Source organism: Prinia subflava, chromosome 4 (genome assembly GCF_021018805.1).
Source record: "Prinia subflava isolate CZ2003 ecotype Zambia chromosome 4, Cam_Psub_1.2, whole genome shotgun sequence".
In the NCBI taxonomy this organism is placed as follows: domain Eukaryota; kingdom Metazoa; phylum Chordata; class Aves; order Passeriformes; family Cisticolidae; genus Prinia; species Prinia subflava.
In genome coordinates this window covers 18,460,959-18,484,531 of record NC_086250.1, presented here as the reverse complement: position 1 = coordinate 18,484,531, position 23,573 = coordinate 18,460,959, and the positions used below count along the sequence as shown (strand labels likewise).

The 23,573-nt window shown below is 40.9% G+C and overlaps 1 protein-coding gene across 2 annotated transcripts in view; it reads right to left on the bottom strand.

Moving 5' to 3' along the window:
* CHST11 (carbohydrate sulfotransferase 11) overlaps positions 1–23,573 on the bottom strand; it is a 161,024-nt gene that overhangs the window by 81,446 nt on the left and 56,005 nt on the right. For both annotated transcript variants that reach the window (XM_063395727.1, XM_063395728.1), the window contains exon 2: positions 13,222–13,307. In XM_063395727.1, the coding sequence (XP_063251797.1) occupies positions 13,222–13,307 (86 nt within the window). The remainder of the gene's footprint in view (positions 1–13,221; positions 13,308–23,573) is intronic.

Here is a 23,573-nt window from a genome sequence, read left to right as displayed (position 1 = left end):
TATGATCAAAACACTATGCAGACAACAATTATACCACCAATTTGTCCTAAGAAACAGACAAACAGGCAGAACTGTTAGAGGCATTTCAAGTGTATCAGAGGCGCAAGGATCTGATGACAAAAAGCACTAACGGCAGAACCAGCATTAGCATGCCTGGTGTGCTGATGGAGCAAACCAGCTCAGGCATTGGCTGCACATCGTGCAGCATGGCAGGAACAAGAACTACGCCTTGCCAGCTGCTGCTGCAGCCACTTGGAAGTGGTGCTGATTACTGTATCACCACTGAGATGGTGATTCAAGGGAAGCATTGGTGTTGCCATGCTCGGAGACACGGGCTGCAGCACGCAGGGCTGAGTATCGCAGAACAGACGGGAGTTCTCCAGGAACAGTTGTTCAGTGTAGTATTTATAACACAATCAGAGCTGCTAACAGTGTGAGTGGAGCATTTCCCTAAGTCTCTGAAAAAAAAGTGACTGTCCCTAAAGCAAACTAAGCCACGGGAGAGTCTTTCTGCTGACTTCAGTAGCCACTGAATGAGACTCCTCTTACGTGTGATACAATGGGCTGCTCCGACATCTGCAAAACGATCTCCACTGACTTTCAAAATACATCAGGCCATTTCATCACCTACACCCTGACCCACCACACAGTACAGTATTTAGATTTCTCATTCCATGTGGACTTGTAGCTCTGCAGTGAAACACACTCTAGCACTTCACTGTGTAAGGGATCCGAGGCTGATGTGTGACAGTGAGGATTCACAAGGGAGTGAGTTATGCCAGGAGACCACTGTGGTTTCCAGGAGATGTTTGTAGGAGGGAAGTCAAAAACTGCTTCTCAGAGTTAATTTTGCAAAATAAAGCAACAGTAGCTGACAAGTGTAATAGACACATAACTCTCAATTTCTAAATCAATGCACTTTAAGTGTCTGCAACTGCAGACTGAGTTCTTTTCTTTAGTTTTATCCTTGCTTGGCCTTCACGCCCCCCTTCTCCAAGACAGAACCCATGTGAAGAAACCACAGTCCCATATAAGTACGTTTTCTGAAGAGATACACGCTGGCCAATCCCAGTTGCATTCAGACTACTTTCCTATCCCCTCTTCTTATTCCTCAGGCCTGATTTTTCAACATGCTTTTAACGGAGCAAAAGAAATCACAACAGCAACCACCTGGTGGGGCCTGGTGAGTGACCCAAGCTAGTGACCACCCACAGTTCTGTGCCAGGTCAACTGGAAACACACACCAATATCCACATACCCTCCACAAAGCCAATCTGCACAAAGCAAGAATCATTTCAATGTACAGCTTCCAAAGACAGGAGCAGGCTTAGTAGGGAAGGAAGCTTATTGAGGTTATTTTTGGATGCGGATAACAGATTGAATACACTGATTTTTATCATGTTGGTACTTACACAAGAATGACTTGTTAGTGACAAGACACATCTTGAACCTGCATGACTGCAGGAGAGACTTTAATAAGAGATGACAGTACTTTGCCAGTGGTGGGATAAAGAGATTCAGTGTCTTAGTGGATGATACCTTCTTGTCTTACTTCTTTAGCCATAGATTTAATTACTCCAATAATGTCATGAGAAGCAAAAATCAATTATTCATTAAACCTACCTAAGAAATCATTCTTTTATCCCATGTATTTTGTTTCAAGATCATTTACACTTGGGTAAAAAGGCACTTTTCTTCCTTCTGTGTCAATATTTTATACAGTAACTCACTTAACAGCCCAAGTGAAAATTGAAGTGGGTCTCTCAAAGAGGACCAGCACATGATACTCTGTGCAAGGCACAAAGGTGATGCTTGAAGATTCCACCAACCTTCCTGTGACACATCAGTGGCTGTGTGATTCAGGGATTGTAAGCAGGATCAGGGAGAGATCTGTTACATCCCTTCTGAAAACAAACCCCCTCAATGCATTTACATCTCAGTGTCCCATGACCTCTTTAGTGCTTGTTGGAGGTGAAACCGTAGGCTTTGCATGTCTTGTTTTCTAGCTCCATTTTAATAAACAACTGGCCTGTCATTACTTTGGTGACACACTTTCATGTTAGTTTTACCAGCAAACGGGGAATTTTTTTTCTTTTACCTGGTTTGTTTTTGCACTAGTTGCCTATAACAAACAAATAAACAAGAATGTAATTTTCAGAGGAAGAAGTATCTCCTATTCTTTCTTTCACTGTGTGGCTCCACCACTTTCTGATAAAGCCACGAACATAAACCTGCACAGTAATTCGTGTAAAAAATATACTCATTTTTGTAAGATAAAAAGTAGGAATTGGAGAGGGAGACTGAGCAGAGCTGAAGTCTGAGAAGGACTGAGGCTGAGAAGGAGACTTCAGGACTGGAGGAAACTGCAGGAAGGAATGGAAAGAACAGAGAAGTAGGTCTTGGCAAGGAGACAAACCCACCCCTCTTCACACAGCTGCAAATTCAGCAAGAGTTTATTAACCCAAGTTTATGAAATAAAGAAGGTAAAAGCAGTTGCAGGGAAAGCAGCAGGATGATTCCTGTCCCTGCAGTGAGACACCCTGCATGGAGTGTCTGGGCCCCACGGGGTTGTTTGGAGCTGGATGTGCTCGCTGTGTGTGTCGTGCTCCTCCATCACTCTGCCAGTGCAGAGCTATGGTGTGACACTTCCTACCAAATATACACAACCATGCATCTGGATGGGCACACTGCATCGTTTTTAGCATCACTCCAGAACCCCCGAGTTCCTGCCTGACTCCAAGCCCTACCTGAGCTGGAAACTGTGAAGGGACAAAAGCAGCTCCACAGACTCCTGACTGTGCATCAGGCACAGGCTGAGCAGAGTGCCCACGTTCTTCAGATGAAGACCCAGACTAGCAGAAAATCATGCACAAATGAGAGTGTCAGAGAAGGGGTGAGAAAAGCCTACAGACCCAGGGCTTACTCCCATAGCAACAGTGTGCTCTTGCCTGGAAAACACAGTGTGAAGGGACTTGTTTCTAGCCTGGCATTTAAGAATAAGAAAGTGCATGGATATGCGATTTTAGGTGGAAAGTTATGGAAATGAAAGAGCAAAAAAGCCTCTCCTGTGCTCAGAATAGTGACTTTTGACTATTACTTTATAGAGAGATGCCACTGGCACAACCTCTCAGAAATAAACCAGTGCCCAATATTGCATACCTCACCTTTCCCATAGGAACCTTCATTCAATTTACATTAGGTAAGATGTTACACTTTTGGAGAAGTACCAGTGATTTCAGCTTCTCCTTACTGGTTCAACTAAACATTTCTTTTCTCCTTCAGCTGAGCTTTTAATGAATATTTAATGTATCAAAATGAACTGAAAGCTACCACTATGCATCTGCTCTCCAGATCTTTCATCCATCTATTGTCAGCCAAGCTTAGTTCACAAAATATGACACTAACTATATTGCTATGTAAAATACAACTCCTTCAACCACTATTTCATAAGTAAAATATATGCAAGGCAAAAGCCAAGTCTGACTTGAACAGATGAAACTGTCCTCTCCTAGCTATAGAGGTGTCTTTGTTACTTGGGCTCTCGATGTCAATTGCCCATGCCAGCTTGTACATTCATCTTCTGTCCTCTAATTGAATTAATATTCACTTCCTCTTCCTAATCCCCAGATGCTTGTCTGAAATGATCTAAGACAAAGCCCACATTTACAGGGAGAAGAGAAAAGATTTATATTAAGGCATAAATTTGATAGCTACAGAGGTTGCTAATTTGCTGTGTAGCCAGGTAATCTGACTGTGGGGAAGTTTTGATTTTTTATTGTTCCTCTAAAACTTGGATGTAATGTTTTGCTTTTAAACCCATGCTGGACAACACTCAGAATACTGTTCAGGTGTGATTTAAGGTTGAAAAGAAAGGAACACTCCTGCCTCGATTTTCCAGGCACGAGAAATACACATCAATTTCAGTGCACAGTAAATTTTCCAACTCTCTTTGGTTTGGCTGTATTTATTATGTCACTGTTGGTGGGGGGGGAAAAAAAGGAAAATATTTTTGGCATAAGACCTTCAGTATTTTCTAATGCAATAGAATATGTGGAATGATGAAAAGACAGATAAAAAATACTCACAAATATAGCTCCTTTCTGATCCCCTGGATGAGATTTTTTAACTTGAAGTTTGGCCTCTTTAGACCTTAGGAGTTTTGCCATCAATTTTCAATAGATCAAGTTTCACTTGTCTCCCAAGGTTATAAATTGATGGAAACATCTATACAGATAGTGTGCTGGAAAACCTGGAATAAAAAATCATTCCTCCCTCCAATGCAACCACACAAAAAATCACTGTGAAGGAAATAATTTTTTTTCATTCCGCCCCTCATATTTTGCCATTGCCTCAAGAACATAGGGATGGTTCAAATACAAGATCCCATCCACACTAGAATATAGACTTGTAACAGGTAAATAAACCAACAGTGATCTCCTTGAGTGGCCTCAGTGTGATATGTACTATTTTATTTATAGAGGAAAAAAAGACATACACAGTATGTACATGTATATGTTTTTCTATACACAAACCCCACTTTTGTCATGGTCAAATGCTATATAGGTATTACCTTGTAGAAATACTTTTTTCTTCCTTTTCTTTCCATACCTGTTGCATGTGAGTAAGAAGCAAGGTCTGAAAACTAGTGAATAAAAGCAGTTTACGTTTTGCTGGTTCAGGTGATGATAACTCAACCAACCAATCTTTCAGTCTGATGATGAAACAAACAAATGTAAGGACAACTCCAAGGATCAGCAGCTGGGTGTTTCCCATGCACGGGGCACACATGCTCTGTTTGCAGGGCTTCAGCTGCCAGTCCTGTGAGAGCACCCTGAACACTGGCAGGAATAGCCCAGGACCCTCCAGTTTGTACTCGGGATTCAGTGAACTGTTAATTACTGCTGTCACGAGGGTTTGATGTCACCAAACAAGACTGTCAGGGCAAAGCAGGATTTTCTCCTTGTTTTACTAGATCAACAGACGAGCACACAAGGTCTTAAATCAGCCATGGCTGTTATTCTATTATATCCTCAGATCATCCTGACAGAGGCTTAGAGAAGAGCCTGTCAGGCTGGAATCCTGCTCATTTCTTGTTTAGCTTCACAATGCGTGATAGCATGAACAGGAGAGACTGAAGACACTTCCTGCACTGTGTCACCTGGATACATGACCTGCCCAGCCTGGGATGCACAATTGCATCACCTCAAGTCCATCACTTCCCACACACACACCCCCCCTTGAAATTAGCTCCAAGCCAACCCAAGTGTTTCCCACCTACTACAGCTGGAAAAACACAGCCCAAACTCACAACTGCTTTTAGCCATCCACAAACTCCGTATTTTCCACCTGACCTTTCAGCTCAGCCCTGTCCATAACAACGGAGAGCAGACTCACTGCAGGGGAAGCCACATCTTCTAGTGCACTAAGTGCAGACTGGACTGCAGCACCTGGCTTGACCCACCTTACACTTCCCCACAAACTTTAACTAAAAGAAAACTTCCTTAGAAAGTGTCCTTAAATAATCTGTGCTTGATTTGATGATTTACACACTTGTACAAAAACTCTACAGCCTGTCTCCCCATAGTACCATGAATTTCCTTAGTGTAGGAATCCCAAAAGGCACACTGCCTCCTGCAGCCACATCTTTCAAAGGGCAGTATGAATCTTGCTACATCTGTGACATTTACAGAGAAACTTTCCTGAATATCTCTCCATAAACAGACAAGAAGATTATTGTACTTTTACTGAAGAAAGCTCTGGTAAGTTGCAGCTCATTACATTACTGAGGATAATTTATATTGTGTGAAGTGAAAAAAAGAATGAATAGTACATATTGACATTACATACAATATGAATGGATATTACAGGCCATTTTATAGAACCTGAGGTTCTGCATCAGATACAACTGAAAAAATGGGACTTGGGAAATCTAATCTCTTGAAATTAATTGCAAATTTACCAACTTCTGTTCTACCTTCAAGTAAGTAAGAATTACAAGTACCAATGGACGGACTGTGTGTCCGTATTCTCTGATTTTTGTAATGACATCTATTGGGATACATTACGGTCTCTCAGGGGAGAGAGAGGTTACAGCTGGGCTCTCAGGATTTAGAGAGATCATCTGGCCCCGTCACAAGTGGGCAACAACTCTGTTGCAGTTAAGAAACCTCTTCAACTGAAAAAAAAACAAAAACAAAAACCCAACACAGGGAAAAGAAGGCAGATGTTTAACCAAACACAGCTGCTTTCCTTCACACAATGGAGAAAGCTGCCCCAAAACTACTAGCACCAGAAGCAAGCAAGAGAGGCTACAATTTACAGGGTCTAGGCTGAAAACACTGGGATACAGCAACTTAGCCACTGATGCTGGAGCACTTCAGTGGTTTCTGATGCTTGGAGCACAGACAGAAAGGAGACACTCTGCTCTGCAGGGACCAGGGGCAGAAATCTGTGCTCATTACAGCTATTTCCAAACACTGACATCCTCCCACTGCCCTTTGCTTCCTCCAGACTGTCATATCCCTCTGCATTCTGAAGTATGATTACCCAGCTTTTCTGGTCCAAAACTTAAAAATGGGGAGGAAAAAGGAGGAATTTCATGCAGAGAAAGAGGCAGGCGAGGTGTCCCATCTTAATATTACTGAGTTCAGTGCAAGCATTTGACTGAACCAACATGGTTCAAGTCTCCAGAGGTCTGATTTGGAGACAGTTAAACATAAAACGCCCCTGAATGGCCACAGGTCAGAGTGCTGGAGTCCAAGTCTTCTCTCCACCCAGCTGTCCAAGTGCTTGTCTAACAGAGATCACATATATTGCATACAGATTGTTTTGAAAGCTGTGTTATCCTCTTTCATCTCCACCATATAAAACCCTTTTGGTTTTGGACATGTCTCTTGTATTATTAAACCTTTCCTCTCATACTTTTATGCCTCCAGAAATACTTTATAGTCTCAAAATAATAAAATCCAAATCAAGGACTGGAGAAATTAAAAAGAGGTGCTGCTTCTTTTTCTGTCTGGGAAATCTGAGCCACTTTGAGTGAGACTGTATTTTCTTTCATTTCATGCAGGTAACAAGTCTTTTATTAAACACAGGTGCCCAAAAATTCATCCCAATGCACTGCAGGAACTTGAATGAGCATGTCCTGGGGATAATTCTAGCCTTGAGTGCTCATAGTCACTGTACATACTTGTCTGATTAATTCCTCTTGACTTACAAAGGTATCCATCATGTCACAATGAATGATCTATGAAGCACACCAGACCTGAAACCTTCCCCTCCCCAAGCCATTTCCTCAGCATCTAAAACCAGCACTTATCATTTGTAATCAGTAATTAATAACAAAGCATTCTCACTAGTGCAATTTTTCTGCTAAGGTTAATGTAATATTTCATCCCAGGCCAGCTGCTGTTTTATGACTTCCAAGCATGACAGTAAGTAATGTCTCTGCATAAGAAGTCATCCACGGAGTAAATCAATTATCTCCTCTTTCATCAGCAGGCATTTTGCTGCAGCAAACGAGGCTAATTACACATGAAGTTGTTGTTTACCAACAGGAGTAGGTACCTAAAGCTTGGCATTGCACATGGATTGTTCTTCCTTATGTCTCCATTCTGTACCTTTCCCATTAAGGAGTTTTTAATCTATGATCAAAAAAAATACTGTGATTATGAGCCATACTTACCATGCTGTTATCATCTGCACGGATTTGCCTAGAAAGACCAGCATCAACCCACACAACATATGTTTTCAGTACAGGTAGAACTTTGGGGCCACTTCTTGCCCTCGATAAGGACACACATATTTATGACTCGGCTGCAAAGTATCAGTAACTTCTAACATACTGTTCTTTAGATAAACTGCACTATTTCTCATGTTTGAAAGTTCACTTCCCAGGACAGCTATATGGCTGTCTCAAGGAAGAAATCTGAAGCCCAGAACATGTGAGAACTGGAGAAAAAAATAATGAATAGGACTGTTCTACACTGTTTGTGTAGTTTTCCTGTCTTACTGCAATTGGCAAGTAACTAGAAATCTGCTGTTTTCTTCCCCTTTCAGACTGATATCGTTATTGTCAGTCATCTCATGCTTTTCTTGCATGATTTAGCTGACCAAAAAAACAAGTCTGGCTCAGGATGCTCATGGCCCACAGGTTGTGCTCTGGAGGATTATAATGAGTTTTTTATCTTTCTTGTAGTCTGGTCACTTGCTGCTGAAGACAAACCACCAGCTGAACTGGACCTCTCATCCTGCTCCATGACCTGCTCTTTGGTTGTTGTGTCTCTGAGAATGACAAGCCAGAGCACACTGAAACAAACTGCAGTGCTCAGCACCTTGGGCTCACAAGGGCAGAAATGCCAGGTCCTGAGCATCAGCAACTTTAATACAAGGTGCTGGGGATAGTGTGTGCTCAGACCACAAAGCTCACCACCAACCTCCTTCCAGGAATGGGTATGGCTGCCCACAGAGTCATCCCAGGGAGTGGAAATCAACTGAAGACAGGACACCCCAGGTGAGTGATGGGGGCTGAACTAGGTTGATATTTGCTGGTGCTATCCAGGCAGTCTAAGCCACAGATAATCACAGGGCAGATCCCAAAAAACATTTGTGGCCTGAGGAGACTAAGGACATACATATAGACACTGTCTGCAAGGCAACTTACTTCTTTTCTCCTTTTGGGAAGGAGAGGAGGGGAAAAAACAGCAGTAATAAAAGAAAAGGGTCATTTTGGAATGACGGCACCAAACCAGTCCAATACAATTGTATAACACAAAGACAACAAGCACATGGTCTACAGCTCTGACTCTCCAGTTCTAGCAAATCACTAGACCTGGCTCCAGCTACACCAAAAGCAGATACCTAGAAACACTTCTCCTCAACAAAAAGAAATGTTTGCAAAGGCAAGTAGCATGGCAAACAGCATCACCTTCAGCAAAACAGTCAGGTTGATTCATGAATTAAAGCTTGCAATGTCAGACTAGGAACTGAAACAAACCCATCCTTGGATTTGGATCCTGATGGATACAGAACTTTATCTTTTCTGTGTTCCTATCAGAAGTCTCAACAGATTAAGCAATGATGCTCCTTGCATTTAATGAGAATTAAATGTTAATCTTCACAACTAGAAGACAAAAAACTAACCTTAAGGATGCAATTATTTCCTGTTCCTCTAACATTCAGTCTATTTTGGTTTGAAACTACTTGTAATTCAGTACCATGTTCACTGCACCAAATAGATCAATGCTAACCATGAAAGTGTGAGCAGTGTTACCCAATTCTGAACTTCTGGTGACTCCAGCTCATGGGCTGACCCACAATTATCTGCTATTCTTGGAGCAGTGGGGCTGTACACAGCCATGTAAATTACAAGACACAGTTGTACATGTTGTCTTCTAAGATTATGTCTTGCAAATATTTGTTTACCCATATTCTTAAATTCCTGGGGTTTCATATGCAAAAAAAACCCCATGAAATCTACCCAAGATAAAATGTCAGCTTGTGTCACATTCCTGCAGGGCCCTTCATCTCTGTTCAGGTACATCTAGAGTCCTTCTTTTGCTATTTGTTGTGCGTTGGAATCCTCTTTCTCTTTCCATTTATAATTATGTGGCTTTTTAATAAACTCATTAAATAAACAATCCATTTTAGCCCTGAAAATTTGCCACTGGTGTCTCTGCAGCTTAGTACTAAACCTCCACTTAAAACTGAAAGGCAAAACTACAGATAATAGGGTCTGAGACATGCTCCATACTGCCTGCCGTGTGTGAGGAGACCACAGCCGGAAATCCATTTACTCAGTGTAAATCCAGTTCGGTTATATTGACTTTTCTTTCCCTCATGGTATATTAGTGCTCACGAATAATCTTGCAGTGAAAGCCCTAGAGAAGAAATCTTTTGTCCACAGACAAATGCACTTCCCATTTTCTGCTTTATTACCACAGGCAAAAGAGCAAACATGTTGTTCTTACTTTCACAATAATCAGAAGGCCAGACACCCAGCTAAGGCATAAATATCACATGGGCTTTGTCATGGACACTTTCTCAAGTTCTAATTCAAGTGGTATCTCTACCCATTTGTCTGTTCTTTCTCCACTCAATGTAGGAACAAGTCGATTAGCCCTCTGAAAATCTGACTGCAATCCTAACATTGAGCTCCCACAAACCACCAAACAACCCATTCAGTCACCTCCAGATCATTGCTACATTTGAATTTTCTTGAAGCCAAATCTCTCTTTCTGCCCTTTTGTTTTTACTGTTATTATTTTTTATTATTATTATTTTTTCCTTCTTTTTCCCTTTCACAATCATTCACCAGGCCAAAAGAACTTCAAGAGACAAATGATGGCATCTGCAAACAACAGCTCAAGTAACTCCATAGAAGGAAACAACAGGCCAGGATCAGAGAGGCTGCTATATGTCACCACAGTAAATAACCACGGTCAAACCCTCAGCTGGTATAAATCAACCTGTCTCCACCTGGCTTTATAAGGGCAGTGCAACTCGATATTAAACACAGATTAGAAAAACCTGATTCATGTTAAACTACAGCATCTGAAATCCCAGTGAGTATTGACCTTATCTGAGACCTATTTCAATCGATGGCTAAGCTCTCCTCTCCCCAGGCAGGGAATGGCCAGGAGCACACAGAATGCAAGGCAGAATGGGCCCTTAATACATCTCAAATTTAAAGTTTCCTACCCTTAAAAAAATCACAGCTGCACCTAGCTTGTACTAATCCAAAGCCATAGCCTCAGGGCATCTTTCTGGCCTAAGTTTGGCGTTTAAATTACACACATTACTTCAAACTACAAATATCTGCTCCATCAGCTTTGCTGCTGCTCTGAGGCAGCTAAACTGAGTGCCAGAAAGTTTTACAGCCACTGGTACCCAGGAGAGAAATGTGGATTCTCAACAGCAGGAGTCCAACATGTTCTGATAGTAAAAGGTTAAAGATATAACTGTTTTCATTACCCAGATCAGTAAGAGAGAGATTTTGACCAAAAATGTCTTCGTAGAATCAAAGAATGGTTTGGGCTGGAAGGAACCTCAAAGATCATCTTGTACCAACTGCCATGAGCAGGGACACCTTCCACTAGAGCTTCCATCCAGCCTGGCCTTGTCTTCTGGCATACTTAATATATATTGACTTTTGAGCTGACTTTACAAATGGCTGATTGCAACTGCTTCAGCAAGGAAACATGAGAGCTCTGATCTGCATCCCCCCACCCTTGCAAGTACAGGTGAACTCTTGAGGAACAAGCATCCTGCCAAAATACACACCAGCCTCTAATCTGCCACCTTAAGAAAGGTGAGACCGACGTCTCTTGGGGCACAAATGGAAAAAAAAAAGATGAACCATGTATCTGATGAAGTATTCTAGTTGTCATCTCCAGTCTGTTGTTTTCTCTGGCAGCTTCAGCTCACTGCCTTTTCTTGTTACTGTTTTCCCAGATTGCATATCCTCATTTGTCTGTCCCTCTAGTACTGAGGGCAGCATGCAAAACCCCTTCCAAAAAAATTAAGCACCAACTAAAAGCAAAGAAAGAAACAAAAATTAAAAGCTTCATAACAATGGGTATCAGCAAGTTGATGGAAACACCTGTGCATAAAAAAAATCATCTCTTTAGTTCAGCACCAGCTGCCAGAACTGCTGCACTTCCTCAAAGACTGACTTTCTAGCTGGCTCCCAGGTGAGCCCAGAAAGGGATGCTAGTGGTTCACTTGGTCAGGGTACACAGAAAGGAAGGAGCTGCCAGCTGTGTCCCCTGCTTCAGGAAGCTCAGAAAATCTTTTCAGCTGTCCAAGTTTGAAAGGGCTCTGGGATTATGGCCCTCCAGTGGATGGGGATGTTACTTTGCTGTGGTTTGGCCTTTAATAATGTTAAAGAGCAAAAGGTTGTGACTGACACACAGCAGACCCCAGAGAGACTAATTACTCAGCCAGTCTCTTCTCCCTTACCTGTTCTTCTTGAACACCTGCAAAGACTCTTTAAACTTGACCTGCAAATGCTAATAGTTTTCCTTTGCAGCCCTGGATTGTTCCTCTTCAGGGCTTCTGCATGTGCTTTCCATTTATGCAACGCTGACTCCCATAATGGTCAATAAAGGATGGTATAACAGTATGACAAGCTTATGTTCCCAGCCAGGCCCAGAATTCGAATTGAATTAGAATGTCAGCCTGTGTTCATAAAAGCAACACTAACGAGCAAATGGAGCTTTACTGTGCTACTTAACAGATATCACATATCACTGGATCGCTGTCAATTCTTTATGCAAATACTTTAAATCCCTCAGACTTCGTTTTGCACACTATACAGTGAGTCTCTTCATAATCAAATAGTATTTAAAACATTTACTGCCTTGTTAAATCTAACAAGTCAGATTTACTGGGATAGTCTCTTTCCCTAATAGCCAATTTAGTAAAACTCAATGTATTCATTGATGGATAAATATATAATAGGCGGTTGTTAAACTTTAATAAATATGTTTAATAGTCAGCTGGCATTTTCTCTCAATGGCAGCACTTCCTCTCAGCTGTCAACAGGAAATGCTTCTCCTGAATGTGCCAATTCAGCCCACATGTAGGGAATAAACTAATCTAGAGGAGCAAACAGGGGCATGAATTTCAGGTAGTTTTCCTATGCTGCTTGTCACAAGAAGAGCAATAACTAAGGTTATTTCTCTGAGGTCCTAAGCTCCCATCAAGACAGTCAGGTGTTGAATTGCACACAGTGTGAGGAAGAACATGAGCTACAGTGTTTGTCTAGACTCCATACAAGCCATGGACCAGGACAGGAAAGGCAGCTGGCTACTTGAAAGTCATATAAATTATATTCATATATTATTATTGCAGTTTACAGTCTTACTGCACTCCTTGTCTCATGTAGATCATGTCTCATTCTCTCACCCCACCCTGCCAGTCTGTGTCAACACAATGCCTCAGCTTCTAGCTAGATCTAAAAAGTATATGCTTTTAAGGCTTTTGGTATCTAAGAAAAGATTTTGGAGGAGTCCACATCGAGATGAATAAAAACCTTTAAAAATCAGGCTTTTAACTCAAACTGTAGAATGTCATAGCTAAACCCTGCAGGTTCTAGGATCAGTTCTCCTGAATGAAGGCAGCTGTTGCATGTAAATAAGAAAAATAGACCAAAATATCATCAAAAGAGACTGTATTTGTATGCTGGATTGGTAAACTTAATTATAGCCACAAGACACTCACCTGGGTGGGATTATACAGTTCCTGGAGTGGGCTTCTGGATCCTTTCCGACAGCAAATGTCCATCCCGAATGGATTTCTACGCATTACTGCAAGGGGAAATTGAAATTAGTAAGGTTAGCAACAGTGGTTAGCAGAAGGCAATTGAAATACCTACAGCAAGAAAAGATTTCCTGACAGATTCTAGACAGTGTTGTCACTTAACTCCTGATTTTCCTTTCCTTAGCAACTGTCCAAGTGCTAAATCCTTTATCTATTGTGGAAGTTACTGAAAATAAAAGCTCTCTTATAAAAGTTGTTATGCAACAATTCTCAGTTTGGGCGCACATAAATTCAAGCATGGGTACCAAGCAACACAATTTTCAACAGTGCCAGACACCACCACCTCTGATCATCAGGGAGGAGTCAGCTGGATTCCTACAGTCAGCACCTCTGAGAGGCAATGTTTGAGCCTGTCTCAGCCTGAACACAAATTTGTGTAGGAACTTCATATTAAAATGCATGATTTTAAAGCTTTTGGCCTAACTCTTCTGTTTCCCCTAGAACAGATACTCATGAGTACACAACACACAAACAATCAAACACTGCTGCCCTCCTTGCCACAATTTTGCTCTACATATTGCAGCTGGAAATTTGACTGATCTACAGAACAACATGTACTGTGTTATACCATTAAAGACTAACAAGACAATAAAGACTTGGTTTGCAAACCAAAGGCTTTGTCAAAGGTCTGATCAAGGAGCATTTTGGATGACAAATTTTTCAGGAGAGGTGTTGACCTGAGCCCCAGCAGGGATGGAGACCATCAGCTTCAAGTTAGACTTTTGTGGCCATAGAACTCTATAAGAAGAAATTCACTTCTAACCACCTTCTGTAGTCAGGAGGAAAACAAGAGCTTCTAATCCCACATGGCTCATGTCATCCTCTGCTACCACTCTTCTGCCCCCAGCTCACCCTGGGAACTCTGGAAGGAGCATCAGGCTCTCAGACACTCACATCAGGCATCACAGCGAGGGAAGATTTGTCTCATCAACCTTTGATTAAGACATAACCAAAAAAAAGGGAAAATGAGATGTTCCTGCTGGGAACATCATGTTAAACCGAGTCAGGCATGCTTTTACCACCTCTTGCCATGTTTTGTAACCAGAAACTATTGAAGTGTCCTAGAACAATGAGCTGCACCACTTGCAGACATGATATCGTGGGCTTCAAGCCAAGTCAGAGAATACAGTCCAGTAATGTTGTAATACTGAGGCCTAATATGCAATCATAATTGATACATCAAGTAATATAAACCACAGAAAACTGTATACAATCCAATCTGGAAACATAATTGATTCCTTCATTCACTTCATATCTATTTTTCAATAGGAGTTAATTATCTAATAACATGCTGGGTTGCATTTTCCCTAAGCAGACAGATTCCACAGGTCTTGTGGCTGGAGGCAGAAATACCCAGTAAACAAACTGGCTTCCATTTTCTTTACAATTAGGACAGTAGAGGCAATAATTTTATTTGACACTTTTAAACACCTGATTAAATTCTGAGCATTTTTAGTCATGCAGACAAGTACTGCGATTCCTCCACTTCTGTGCTAATGTGTCTTTTTAAAAAATACCTTACAATGTGTTTTAAAAAGTTAAAACTTCTAAAAGTATTTCACAGTAATGTCAGCTTCCACAGCCTGGAAGTGGTTTTAGGAAGAAAATACTGAAGTGAGGATGTTAGACATCCAGCAGCCATTCCAACTACAGAGCTCCTGTCCACCCCATCCCTCCCCCCCAAAATGTGCTCTTGTACAAGAACTATGTCCAGAGAAGCTTTCAAAATAATTTTGTAGCTCCTCCCTCAATAAGGAAACCTTTCCAAAATAAAGCCTTCTACTCAAGGGCAAAGCACATTAAACCACCACAGCAGGGGGAAAAAGGGAGAGGGGAACATTTCAGTGTATCCAGCTCATTAGACTGTGATAACCAAGGTCCTGCAACACTGATGCTTTGTTTTAAAATGAAGAAGAATAACAATTCTAGTGTGGTGTTTCCTAACTTGTTATTTCGCTTTTCATTTCCATTAAATACAGTAAATACTACCGTGCATAAATGTATCCATCCCTTGCTGCTTCACTTAGCCAGCAGGTATCAACACTTTATATGCAGCAGTAACAGCAATAAAGATTAAATTATTTACACAACATGAAAGATTTGTTTCCAGATGTAAATAGACAATAAAAAGCTATCTCCCCAGCAAAAGCTAAATGCTAATGCAGAGCCTTAATCATAGAGGCAATTGAACCTATTTTATCATTTCCAGTATTACTTTATTCGTTTGTTTTTTTCAATAAAGCCTTTAGAATCAGACTGTGGGGTTAGCATAGCAACACTGCACTTGGTTTCCTGTTTATTGATGTCAGGAACAGCACTCCCTGATACAACTGCACACAGCACATCTGTGCACACCTGGAAAGTACTTGTGCCTGGAATTTAACTGCAGCATCAAAATAAAGGTGAACATTCCCCTCTCCTCAGCAGAAATCCCACCTGCACTGTTTGTACAACTATCCTTACATTAATAACTACCAGGCATGTTTTTATACAGTTCAAAACACTTCCTGGCATGTCTGTGGGCAAACTCATCTCTCAGGGCTCCTGCAACCTGTTTTCTACCATCTCAGCTTCTCTGAGGCAGTGCTTCATTATGCCAATGCCAAAACCTCTTGGGCCTGAACCTCACCTATGGCATTCTGCAGTATGGAGGGTAACTACAACTCTAGTAATTTTAACAACACTTTTGCTAAGGATCCGTCACACCACTGTGGAAGCGAAAATTTAAAAATCAAGCCCTTTATCCTCACCAAATATTCTTATTAGCATAGTAAATATCCAAATCTACACTTTATGGCTTGGGCTGATCTCCATACAAAATTACATTTAATTATAATCTAATGATAAGTACTGCATACACATGGCCTCAAGAGGTGTTCAAAAGATCACGTTCATACACAACAAGAGTGTGAAGCAGCTGATAAAGAAATTTAGAATTGTCTAGGTTGTAAAAGACCTTTAAGATCAGCAGTGTTCAGTGCCTTTAATGATTAAAGAGTAGTGCTAATACTGCAAGTGCAGCAAGAACATGAATCCCCTGAATTTAGCCAGGTGTTCGAGCAACTGGATGAATCATGAGTTTGTTACTTAAATACAAGAGCTGTAAAAACAAGACCTTTGTTCCATCCCCAGGAATGATATGTCAAAAATGCAGTCTTGGCTCATCTTGTTAAAATATATGTGGAACCACTAGTTATGAATCTAATAAGGAAGTTGGTAGAGGATGCTATCTAGGCACCAAATTTCAATTTCTCAGAAGAGGAAGATAAACAGCCCTGCTTATCAACACAACAATCAGCTGTGTATGCATACATAGAGGAGAGTGTGCAGGCCTTAAATCATCTCAGAACAGAAGCATCTGTACACAGCTTCAACTTCCCGAAAACTCCATTTAGACCCACCAGTACCAAGAGCAGGAATTTGACCTGTGAATTACAGTGCACTGAGCACAAGAACACTGAAGACCAGTCACATGGAAACATGTGAGCCAGGCTTAATCTATCACCTCTTTTTGGCAGAAAGCATTTCTAATGCACTTGGTAACCTTCAAGGACCCTATCCCAGAACAGGAGACCCCTGGAGAAAATACTGAATATAAGAAGCCACATCAATACAATTTCTGCCTCTCCCTATCAGGAGCTACAAAAAACTGAGACAGGGGACATGGTGGCACTTCTACTGGGAGATTACTGGCCTAAAATAAAATGTATGTGGACACTGGGACTACCTAGACAAAGTGAAAGGGGGTCAGGCAGAAATCACAGGAACTGAGATTTCTGGAGACTGAAAACCATAAAGGTGACCTTCTCACAAAGTGTCAGAAGGGCAAATCAAACAATTTCTTCCAAGGCTGTGTGGGATTAAGCTGCAGAGGAGACTGCTGGAAGAGACACACAAAATAGCTGCCACTTCTTCCTCAGTATTGAGAGAGACAAGTGGCATTTCAAGCATAGGTGCATATATCCAGCAGACATCTCTATCACTATCATTGTACTATCTCACAGATGTCTGAGGCTCCAGTTTCCAAGCCTTCTGTATATTAAAAGATCCCCAGCTGCTATCTAGCAACTGCCTCCCTACTTGGTGACGTTGAATTTACATTGCTTGGACTATTCTAATTACTGGCATGATAATAAAAGCCAAATGTGAAAATTTTACCATTGTTCACTGCCTCTTAAATTAAGTGTCATATTACAAATATTTGATAAAAGTTCTGAGGACATATTAATATTTAACTTTTCATTACACTGGTCTAAAGTACAAAGAAGAAAATTCCCTAATACAGCATTGCTTAAAGCTGACATACATAATTCATTTCTCCTATTGGGATACAAGTTTTCTCACTGAGGAGGAAAAAGTATGCACTGGCAGCAGTATGGTGAGACTATAGTTGAGGATCAGGTCCTGTTCTTTTTTAAAGAAATAAGTCCAATATATTCCTCTTTTTGGTCTGATTGCTTGTCATTTTTGGTCTGATTTCTGCACGAGAGGCTGAAAGTGGTTGCTTCTTTGGCTGAAGTACACCACTCTCCAGCTAATCCATTGCTCTCCTCCTGCCCAACCACCCCTAATTTCAGGCCAGAGCTAAAGCTTTCCATGGAGCATCTTCTTGACAGCAAAGAGCAGGAATGTAACATAGTTTTTTACAGCTTTTCCTTGAGCTGTAACCCACTGGGTTAGACCATTCTCCTAAATATTCCCTACCCAACTTAGAAAAATCAGTGCCAATTGGTGGAGGCAAGATAGCAGCACCAAAATGGTTTCTTACACCTTTGTCATCTCTAGCCATGTTTACACTAGCTACTGCCTTTAAACTCCACAAATTTTTAAAGCAAAGCAAAAACAAATAGTCGTGCCCATATTGAAAGTTCAGAGATTCTCTTAAGCTAAAGGCCTGTACACGGTTTTTCTCGCATTGATTTCCGCTACGACTCCACAGCAGCACAGAAAATTATTTCAATTTGGTATATAGGATGAAGCTTTCAAAAACATGCCAGTACCAAACACCTTAACCAGGGTGAGACATCCACAGTCCAATTGTAAACATTCTTCTGTAGATGGTATTATGAAACAATGCTCTGTCTGTACTGGCAAGAATTATGCTCAAGGCAAGCTGGTCATATCCAAATACAAATCAAGAGAGGTTCAATCCAACAACATTTGGCACATCCAATGTTCTTGAAGCAGGATAAGACACAGGGCAGAGTTAAAGTAAGTGACCCAAGAAGTAGCCCTTTCCCAGAGTTCCTTGGAGGTTTGGGACTGGTTGGGGATTTTTTTTTTTTTTTTGTTTGTTTTTTTTGGTTTTTGTTTGTTTGGTTAATTTGGAAAATCTTGTCCACATACCTTTCAGACAGTTTGCTAAAATCATGCTGAACAACCTTGTGATTAGTAAACAGCTCATTCTGCTTCAGGAAAACGAGTCTTCCATAATAATTTGCAACAATTTGCTCTGCAAGACTTCAGCCAAGTTTAAACTACAGGCAAAACAGGAAACTCGACAACAAGAGGTCTAACTCATTTCAAATGTCATTAAAATTCCTATGCTCCCTTCTACAGAGCAATCAGGCTAAGGACACCAAATGGTATGAAAGGGTTAATTTTTAATCAGCAACCAGGAACATGAGGAGTGCATGCAAATGCTGTCGCCCAGCACTGGCTACAAAGCCTGAGCAAGGAGACTTTGAGATAGCTCTCCAGGCAATGATTTATGAACACTAATCCTTCAGCAGGAGTTCCCAAAGATCAATGGATTGATAGCAACATCTTGTGACATCTGGGGCCTTGTGCTTCGCCGCATTCAGGTCAGGATTTTAGACTAAATTATTGGTCCTTCAGCTGGAGACCACAGGTACAAGGATTTATGACTAAAGCCTTGTCTGGCCTCTTTTGATTTCTTAAGGTAACACTGCAGCTTTCTTCCCTGGAGCTTGAGAGATCTATTTTCAGAAAATAAAAATGAGATTAGGTATTGTATATAAGCATGCCGAAGTCTTAAACCCAGACAATGTGACAATTCTTCTTTATATCAATGAAAAACAGATTTTACTTTATACCAGACAGTAACTACAAAAACAAGGGTTTACTTAGCTTGAGACACAAACAAAAATTGATACAACAAATGCAAAGGATAAAAAATAAAGAAGAGATCACACCTTCGTGAAATGATTATGGCTGAGAAGAGCAGGAAAGCTGCAAGTTATGGGGCCAGAGTCCACCAAAGTAATAGTCCTCACTTCCCAGGTCAGAAAAGTAGAGGCAAAGACCTTAAAAACTTCCATCAAACCTATTAGTTGCCACAGACTGAATTAATGTTAGAAGCGAGATTTCTATAAGTTATTCATTTAAGTTGCTACAATTAACAGAGAGCCACACCTGCAGAGATGGGCCATGCTAGGGGGCCCTGGAGGTGGCTCCTCTCCTTTCCACTGACCAGCAACTCTAAATGGCTGATGTTACTTGGAATAAATCCTGGCACAGTAAGGAAATGAATCCCAACGTTTGCTTCTTGGCTCTAATCACTAATTACAAAAGTTGTAAATGCCCTCCAAAGAATAGAGAGATATTTAATTCCTTTTTGCTTTAGACAGTTTTCCAGAAATAAATTTGTATTTTATCCTGTTTGTTCTCAGATTAGCATGGGGATGGATTTAATTGGGCACAGTGGGGAAGTTAATATCCTTGGGTGAAATTATGCAGAGACTTAGATCCTTGGTCACCCTACGGACATTCCATGTGGCATAAATTAGTGCAACATCTTTCCTGTTAATGAACAATGAGAAACTTTTTTTCCAGTAATTTTTAAAAAATGTTAATCTATACAGCAATCCTTTAGAAGTCTCAAGAACTTATCCACAAACCTGAATCAAGAGACTTTTCCACAGGCTTTACTACTCCCATGAGGAGAGCTCTGTTTTGTTTATCTCAAACACACAGGCTTCTTTAAACACCACAAGTTCTTGTGGGTGCAAACTACAAACTATACTAGACTTGGTCAGAACTTTTCTGATACAACTTTGTTTTCTCTGGCATGAAATGCAGAACTGAGGGCATCACAATATTTCACAGGTCCATCCTGGATAGATCACAGACCATCTCAGCTGCCTGCTCACCTCTGAGAATGCTGTAATTGATGTCATCAATTAGCAAAGCCAGATGTCACAAAATATTGATCAAAATAATATATTTCTTTTCTCACTGAACTACTTCTAAGTGCTTATAAATAATTTTTTACCATCTACATCAACTTAAGAATTTTTTTTGTTTCATTATTTTTTCCATCTCGAATGCAACTTTCTACAGCTTAAGTTGGAAGCTTAGAAATTGTGACTTGAACGATGTGTATTTCACAAACAAACACATGCATTACGAATTTGCATGAAAGGACACTGTGGATCCACTACACCAAATGTAAAGAAAATCTCTTTCTGGACATTAGACCTTTTCCTGCTTTTCCACTGCAAGTCAGGCACATGTTTTGCCAAATGAGACTGCAATTATCTGGGAAGGTAGGAAGATTTCTAATAACGCTTACAGGTTTCTAAACACGCCTTCCTCCAGTTTCTAGATACTCACTGTAACAACATCAGCAGGCACATCTGCTGCTGGGTTGTCTAGCAAAGAGCTAAATGCTCTACTCTGTTCTTCTTATCAGCCTAGTTTTCAAGTTTGTAGATAGTTGGCTATATCCCATCTCTCTGATGTAAGTTCAAAAGAAAACTGTGTAAATGTAGGTGGTGCTGGGGAAAAAAAAAAAAAAGCAGTACATTTGCATTGTCCTAAAAAAATAAGAAGCTGGATTTCTTTTTCTAAATTTCTCACTACTTCCATCACATTGTTAGTACCAGTCTACTTAACAAAAATGATTTATGAGCTCACAAAAAAAAAAAGAGGGAGAGAAAAAACCTTTAAAGGAGGAAGGTTTCTTTAGAAAGCTGTAATTTTAAAAGCATTTATCTTGAATCACAGTCAAAATGAAAACGACGGCTGCTGCAGCTGCAGTCTATTTGAGCTACTGTTTCTTTGCTATTCTTCAACAGATGTGAACAGAAGATGAAACACAGGATCATATTTGCAATGGATATACTGAAATGCACAGCAAGTCTTCTCACAAGCCAAGCAGAATGGAAAATAGAGCTGCAGCAGTCTTTTTAACCTGGAGCAATGAAAGGCTCAGACTTGTGGCCTCTGAACTTGAGGCAGAAGCAGTGCATGCACATATGCACACCTGACCTGACAAACAGAAACCAAGGGACACAGGTCATTCCTGTCCTAGCAACACATCCAGATAGACCAAAATTTACCTCCTCTGAAGCACTGCCCCTGATATTTTTAGTGCAGTGACAGCCCCTTGATACTTTACTGTGATTTATGAACAACAATTTTCTTTACAAAAAAGAAGCACTAAAGAATTTGATAAGCAGAAAAGAAAGTATGAAATCCTGCAGTAATCGCTTCCAGAGCAGTCATTCAGTACGGCAAAGAGGATTATGACTGCAGCTCGTTGGATAAGCAGATGAGCTCTCACAAATTAAGGATGCTACTTCCTTGGCAATGTGAAGGCCAAATGCTGATATTAAAGGGAAGAAAGTATCACAGACAGCAAAGGCCTGATTCTGCGATTTGAAAGCTGTCCGAACTAATAATTAAAACACAGCTGGGCTTACTGTCTTATTCCAAGAATTTATTCTGTCTAATACCTCTAAACTCCAAGTAATCCCAAGGCACAGAGATGCAATGGGTTTCTTTGCAAGATCTTTTCCTTTCCCAGCAGCTGTTTATTGCCTCAGCTGACTGGGATCAGCACAGCTCCAGGTCTGCAGAGCAACGCTGGCCCCACGTCCTGCCCCACTGGACCACAGGAGTTCTCAACACTCCTGCCTTCTTCCAGCAGGGTCCACACACCCATACAGGGGAGGCTGGGAAGCTGCTCTCACATGCTCCTCTCTCCCTTAGCAATGAGCATACACAGATAATATTGCTTTCAGATGTACGGATCCCCTCATGTGGCACTTCTGAAATATCCTAAACCACAGATCCTTCACAACATTTTTACATATGAATAGGACATTGTCGGCTTCCTCAGACACAGACTGTACTTCACCACACAGAAGAGTAAAATACACATTAGCACTATAAAACTTCATCCCAATTAGCATAATCTGTATTTCCATTATAGAGCCCAGCTTTACAGCCAGCTCCGGTGAGGCACTGAGCACTCTGGAGCTGTCTTTCTCTCAGGAGAAATTCTCGGAACACAAGAAAACAATTCAGCATGGCAAAAGCACAAGGTCCCAGTGCCTGCTTTCTTTATGTGCCCCTTCTCCCTTCATCTGTCTCCTTCCATTGCCCCCATCCTTTCAATGACTTTAATTAAACCCTTTTGATGGACTTTTGTCTGCAGTGAGGAAATGCAGCCATGCCTCACACATACACAAGTGGATGAGCCAAGCACACCAATTCCACCTCCTGGAGACACGTCCCAGAGGAAAAAGGAGTGAACAAGGAATGATTTTTCTGTAATTTTACATCCAATGAGAGCATTCAAAGGGAAACCACAACAGGCAGCAATAGCAAAAAATACATATTCTGGTATTACTAACAAATAGGATAGACTAAACATTTTAAATTGACTGCAACTCTTCCTCCAAATAATATGGATATGCTATATGCATATAAAAGTAACATCCACAAATAGCTTGAGGCCACTATGTAAGTAGCTTTCCTCTGCATTAGATGGGAATGAAGGAATCACACAGAACTTCAACATGTAGTTTCTAAGGCTCCAGAATACTGGATCCCTATGTGACTTCTACTGGAAAAAAATAGCATTTAATAATTAGCATGCAAAATACTAAGCTTTGGTTTCCGCAAATTAGCCTGCCAACTGTATTGAGAAACTCAGTGTTGCAGCTGGTGACCAATAAGTAGCTAAAATCCAGGATTTCTCTGACAGTATCATTCTGAAGGAGACAGGCAACAAAACTACTTGACTGAGCCATGGACTCAAAAAGTTCTGCAGGGAACAAATGCTGTTCTTGCTGTTGTGATGTCTCATGCAGAGATGGATAAAACGAGCAGGAGAGGAAAGAAAGGAAAGTACACTTTTCGGAAGATTTTCCTAAAATAATTGCCAACTAAGCAATAGTTCATCTTTCAGAAAGACAACTCATCTTGTTTCTAAATATGCCAGGAACAGAAAAGACACCTTGAGAAACTGATTTGATGTCAAATTTTCCTCCCCAACCATACCC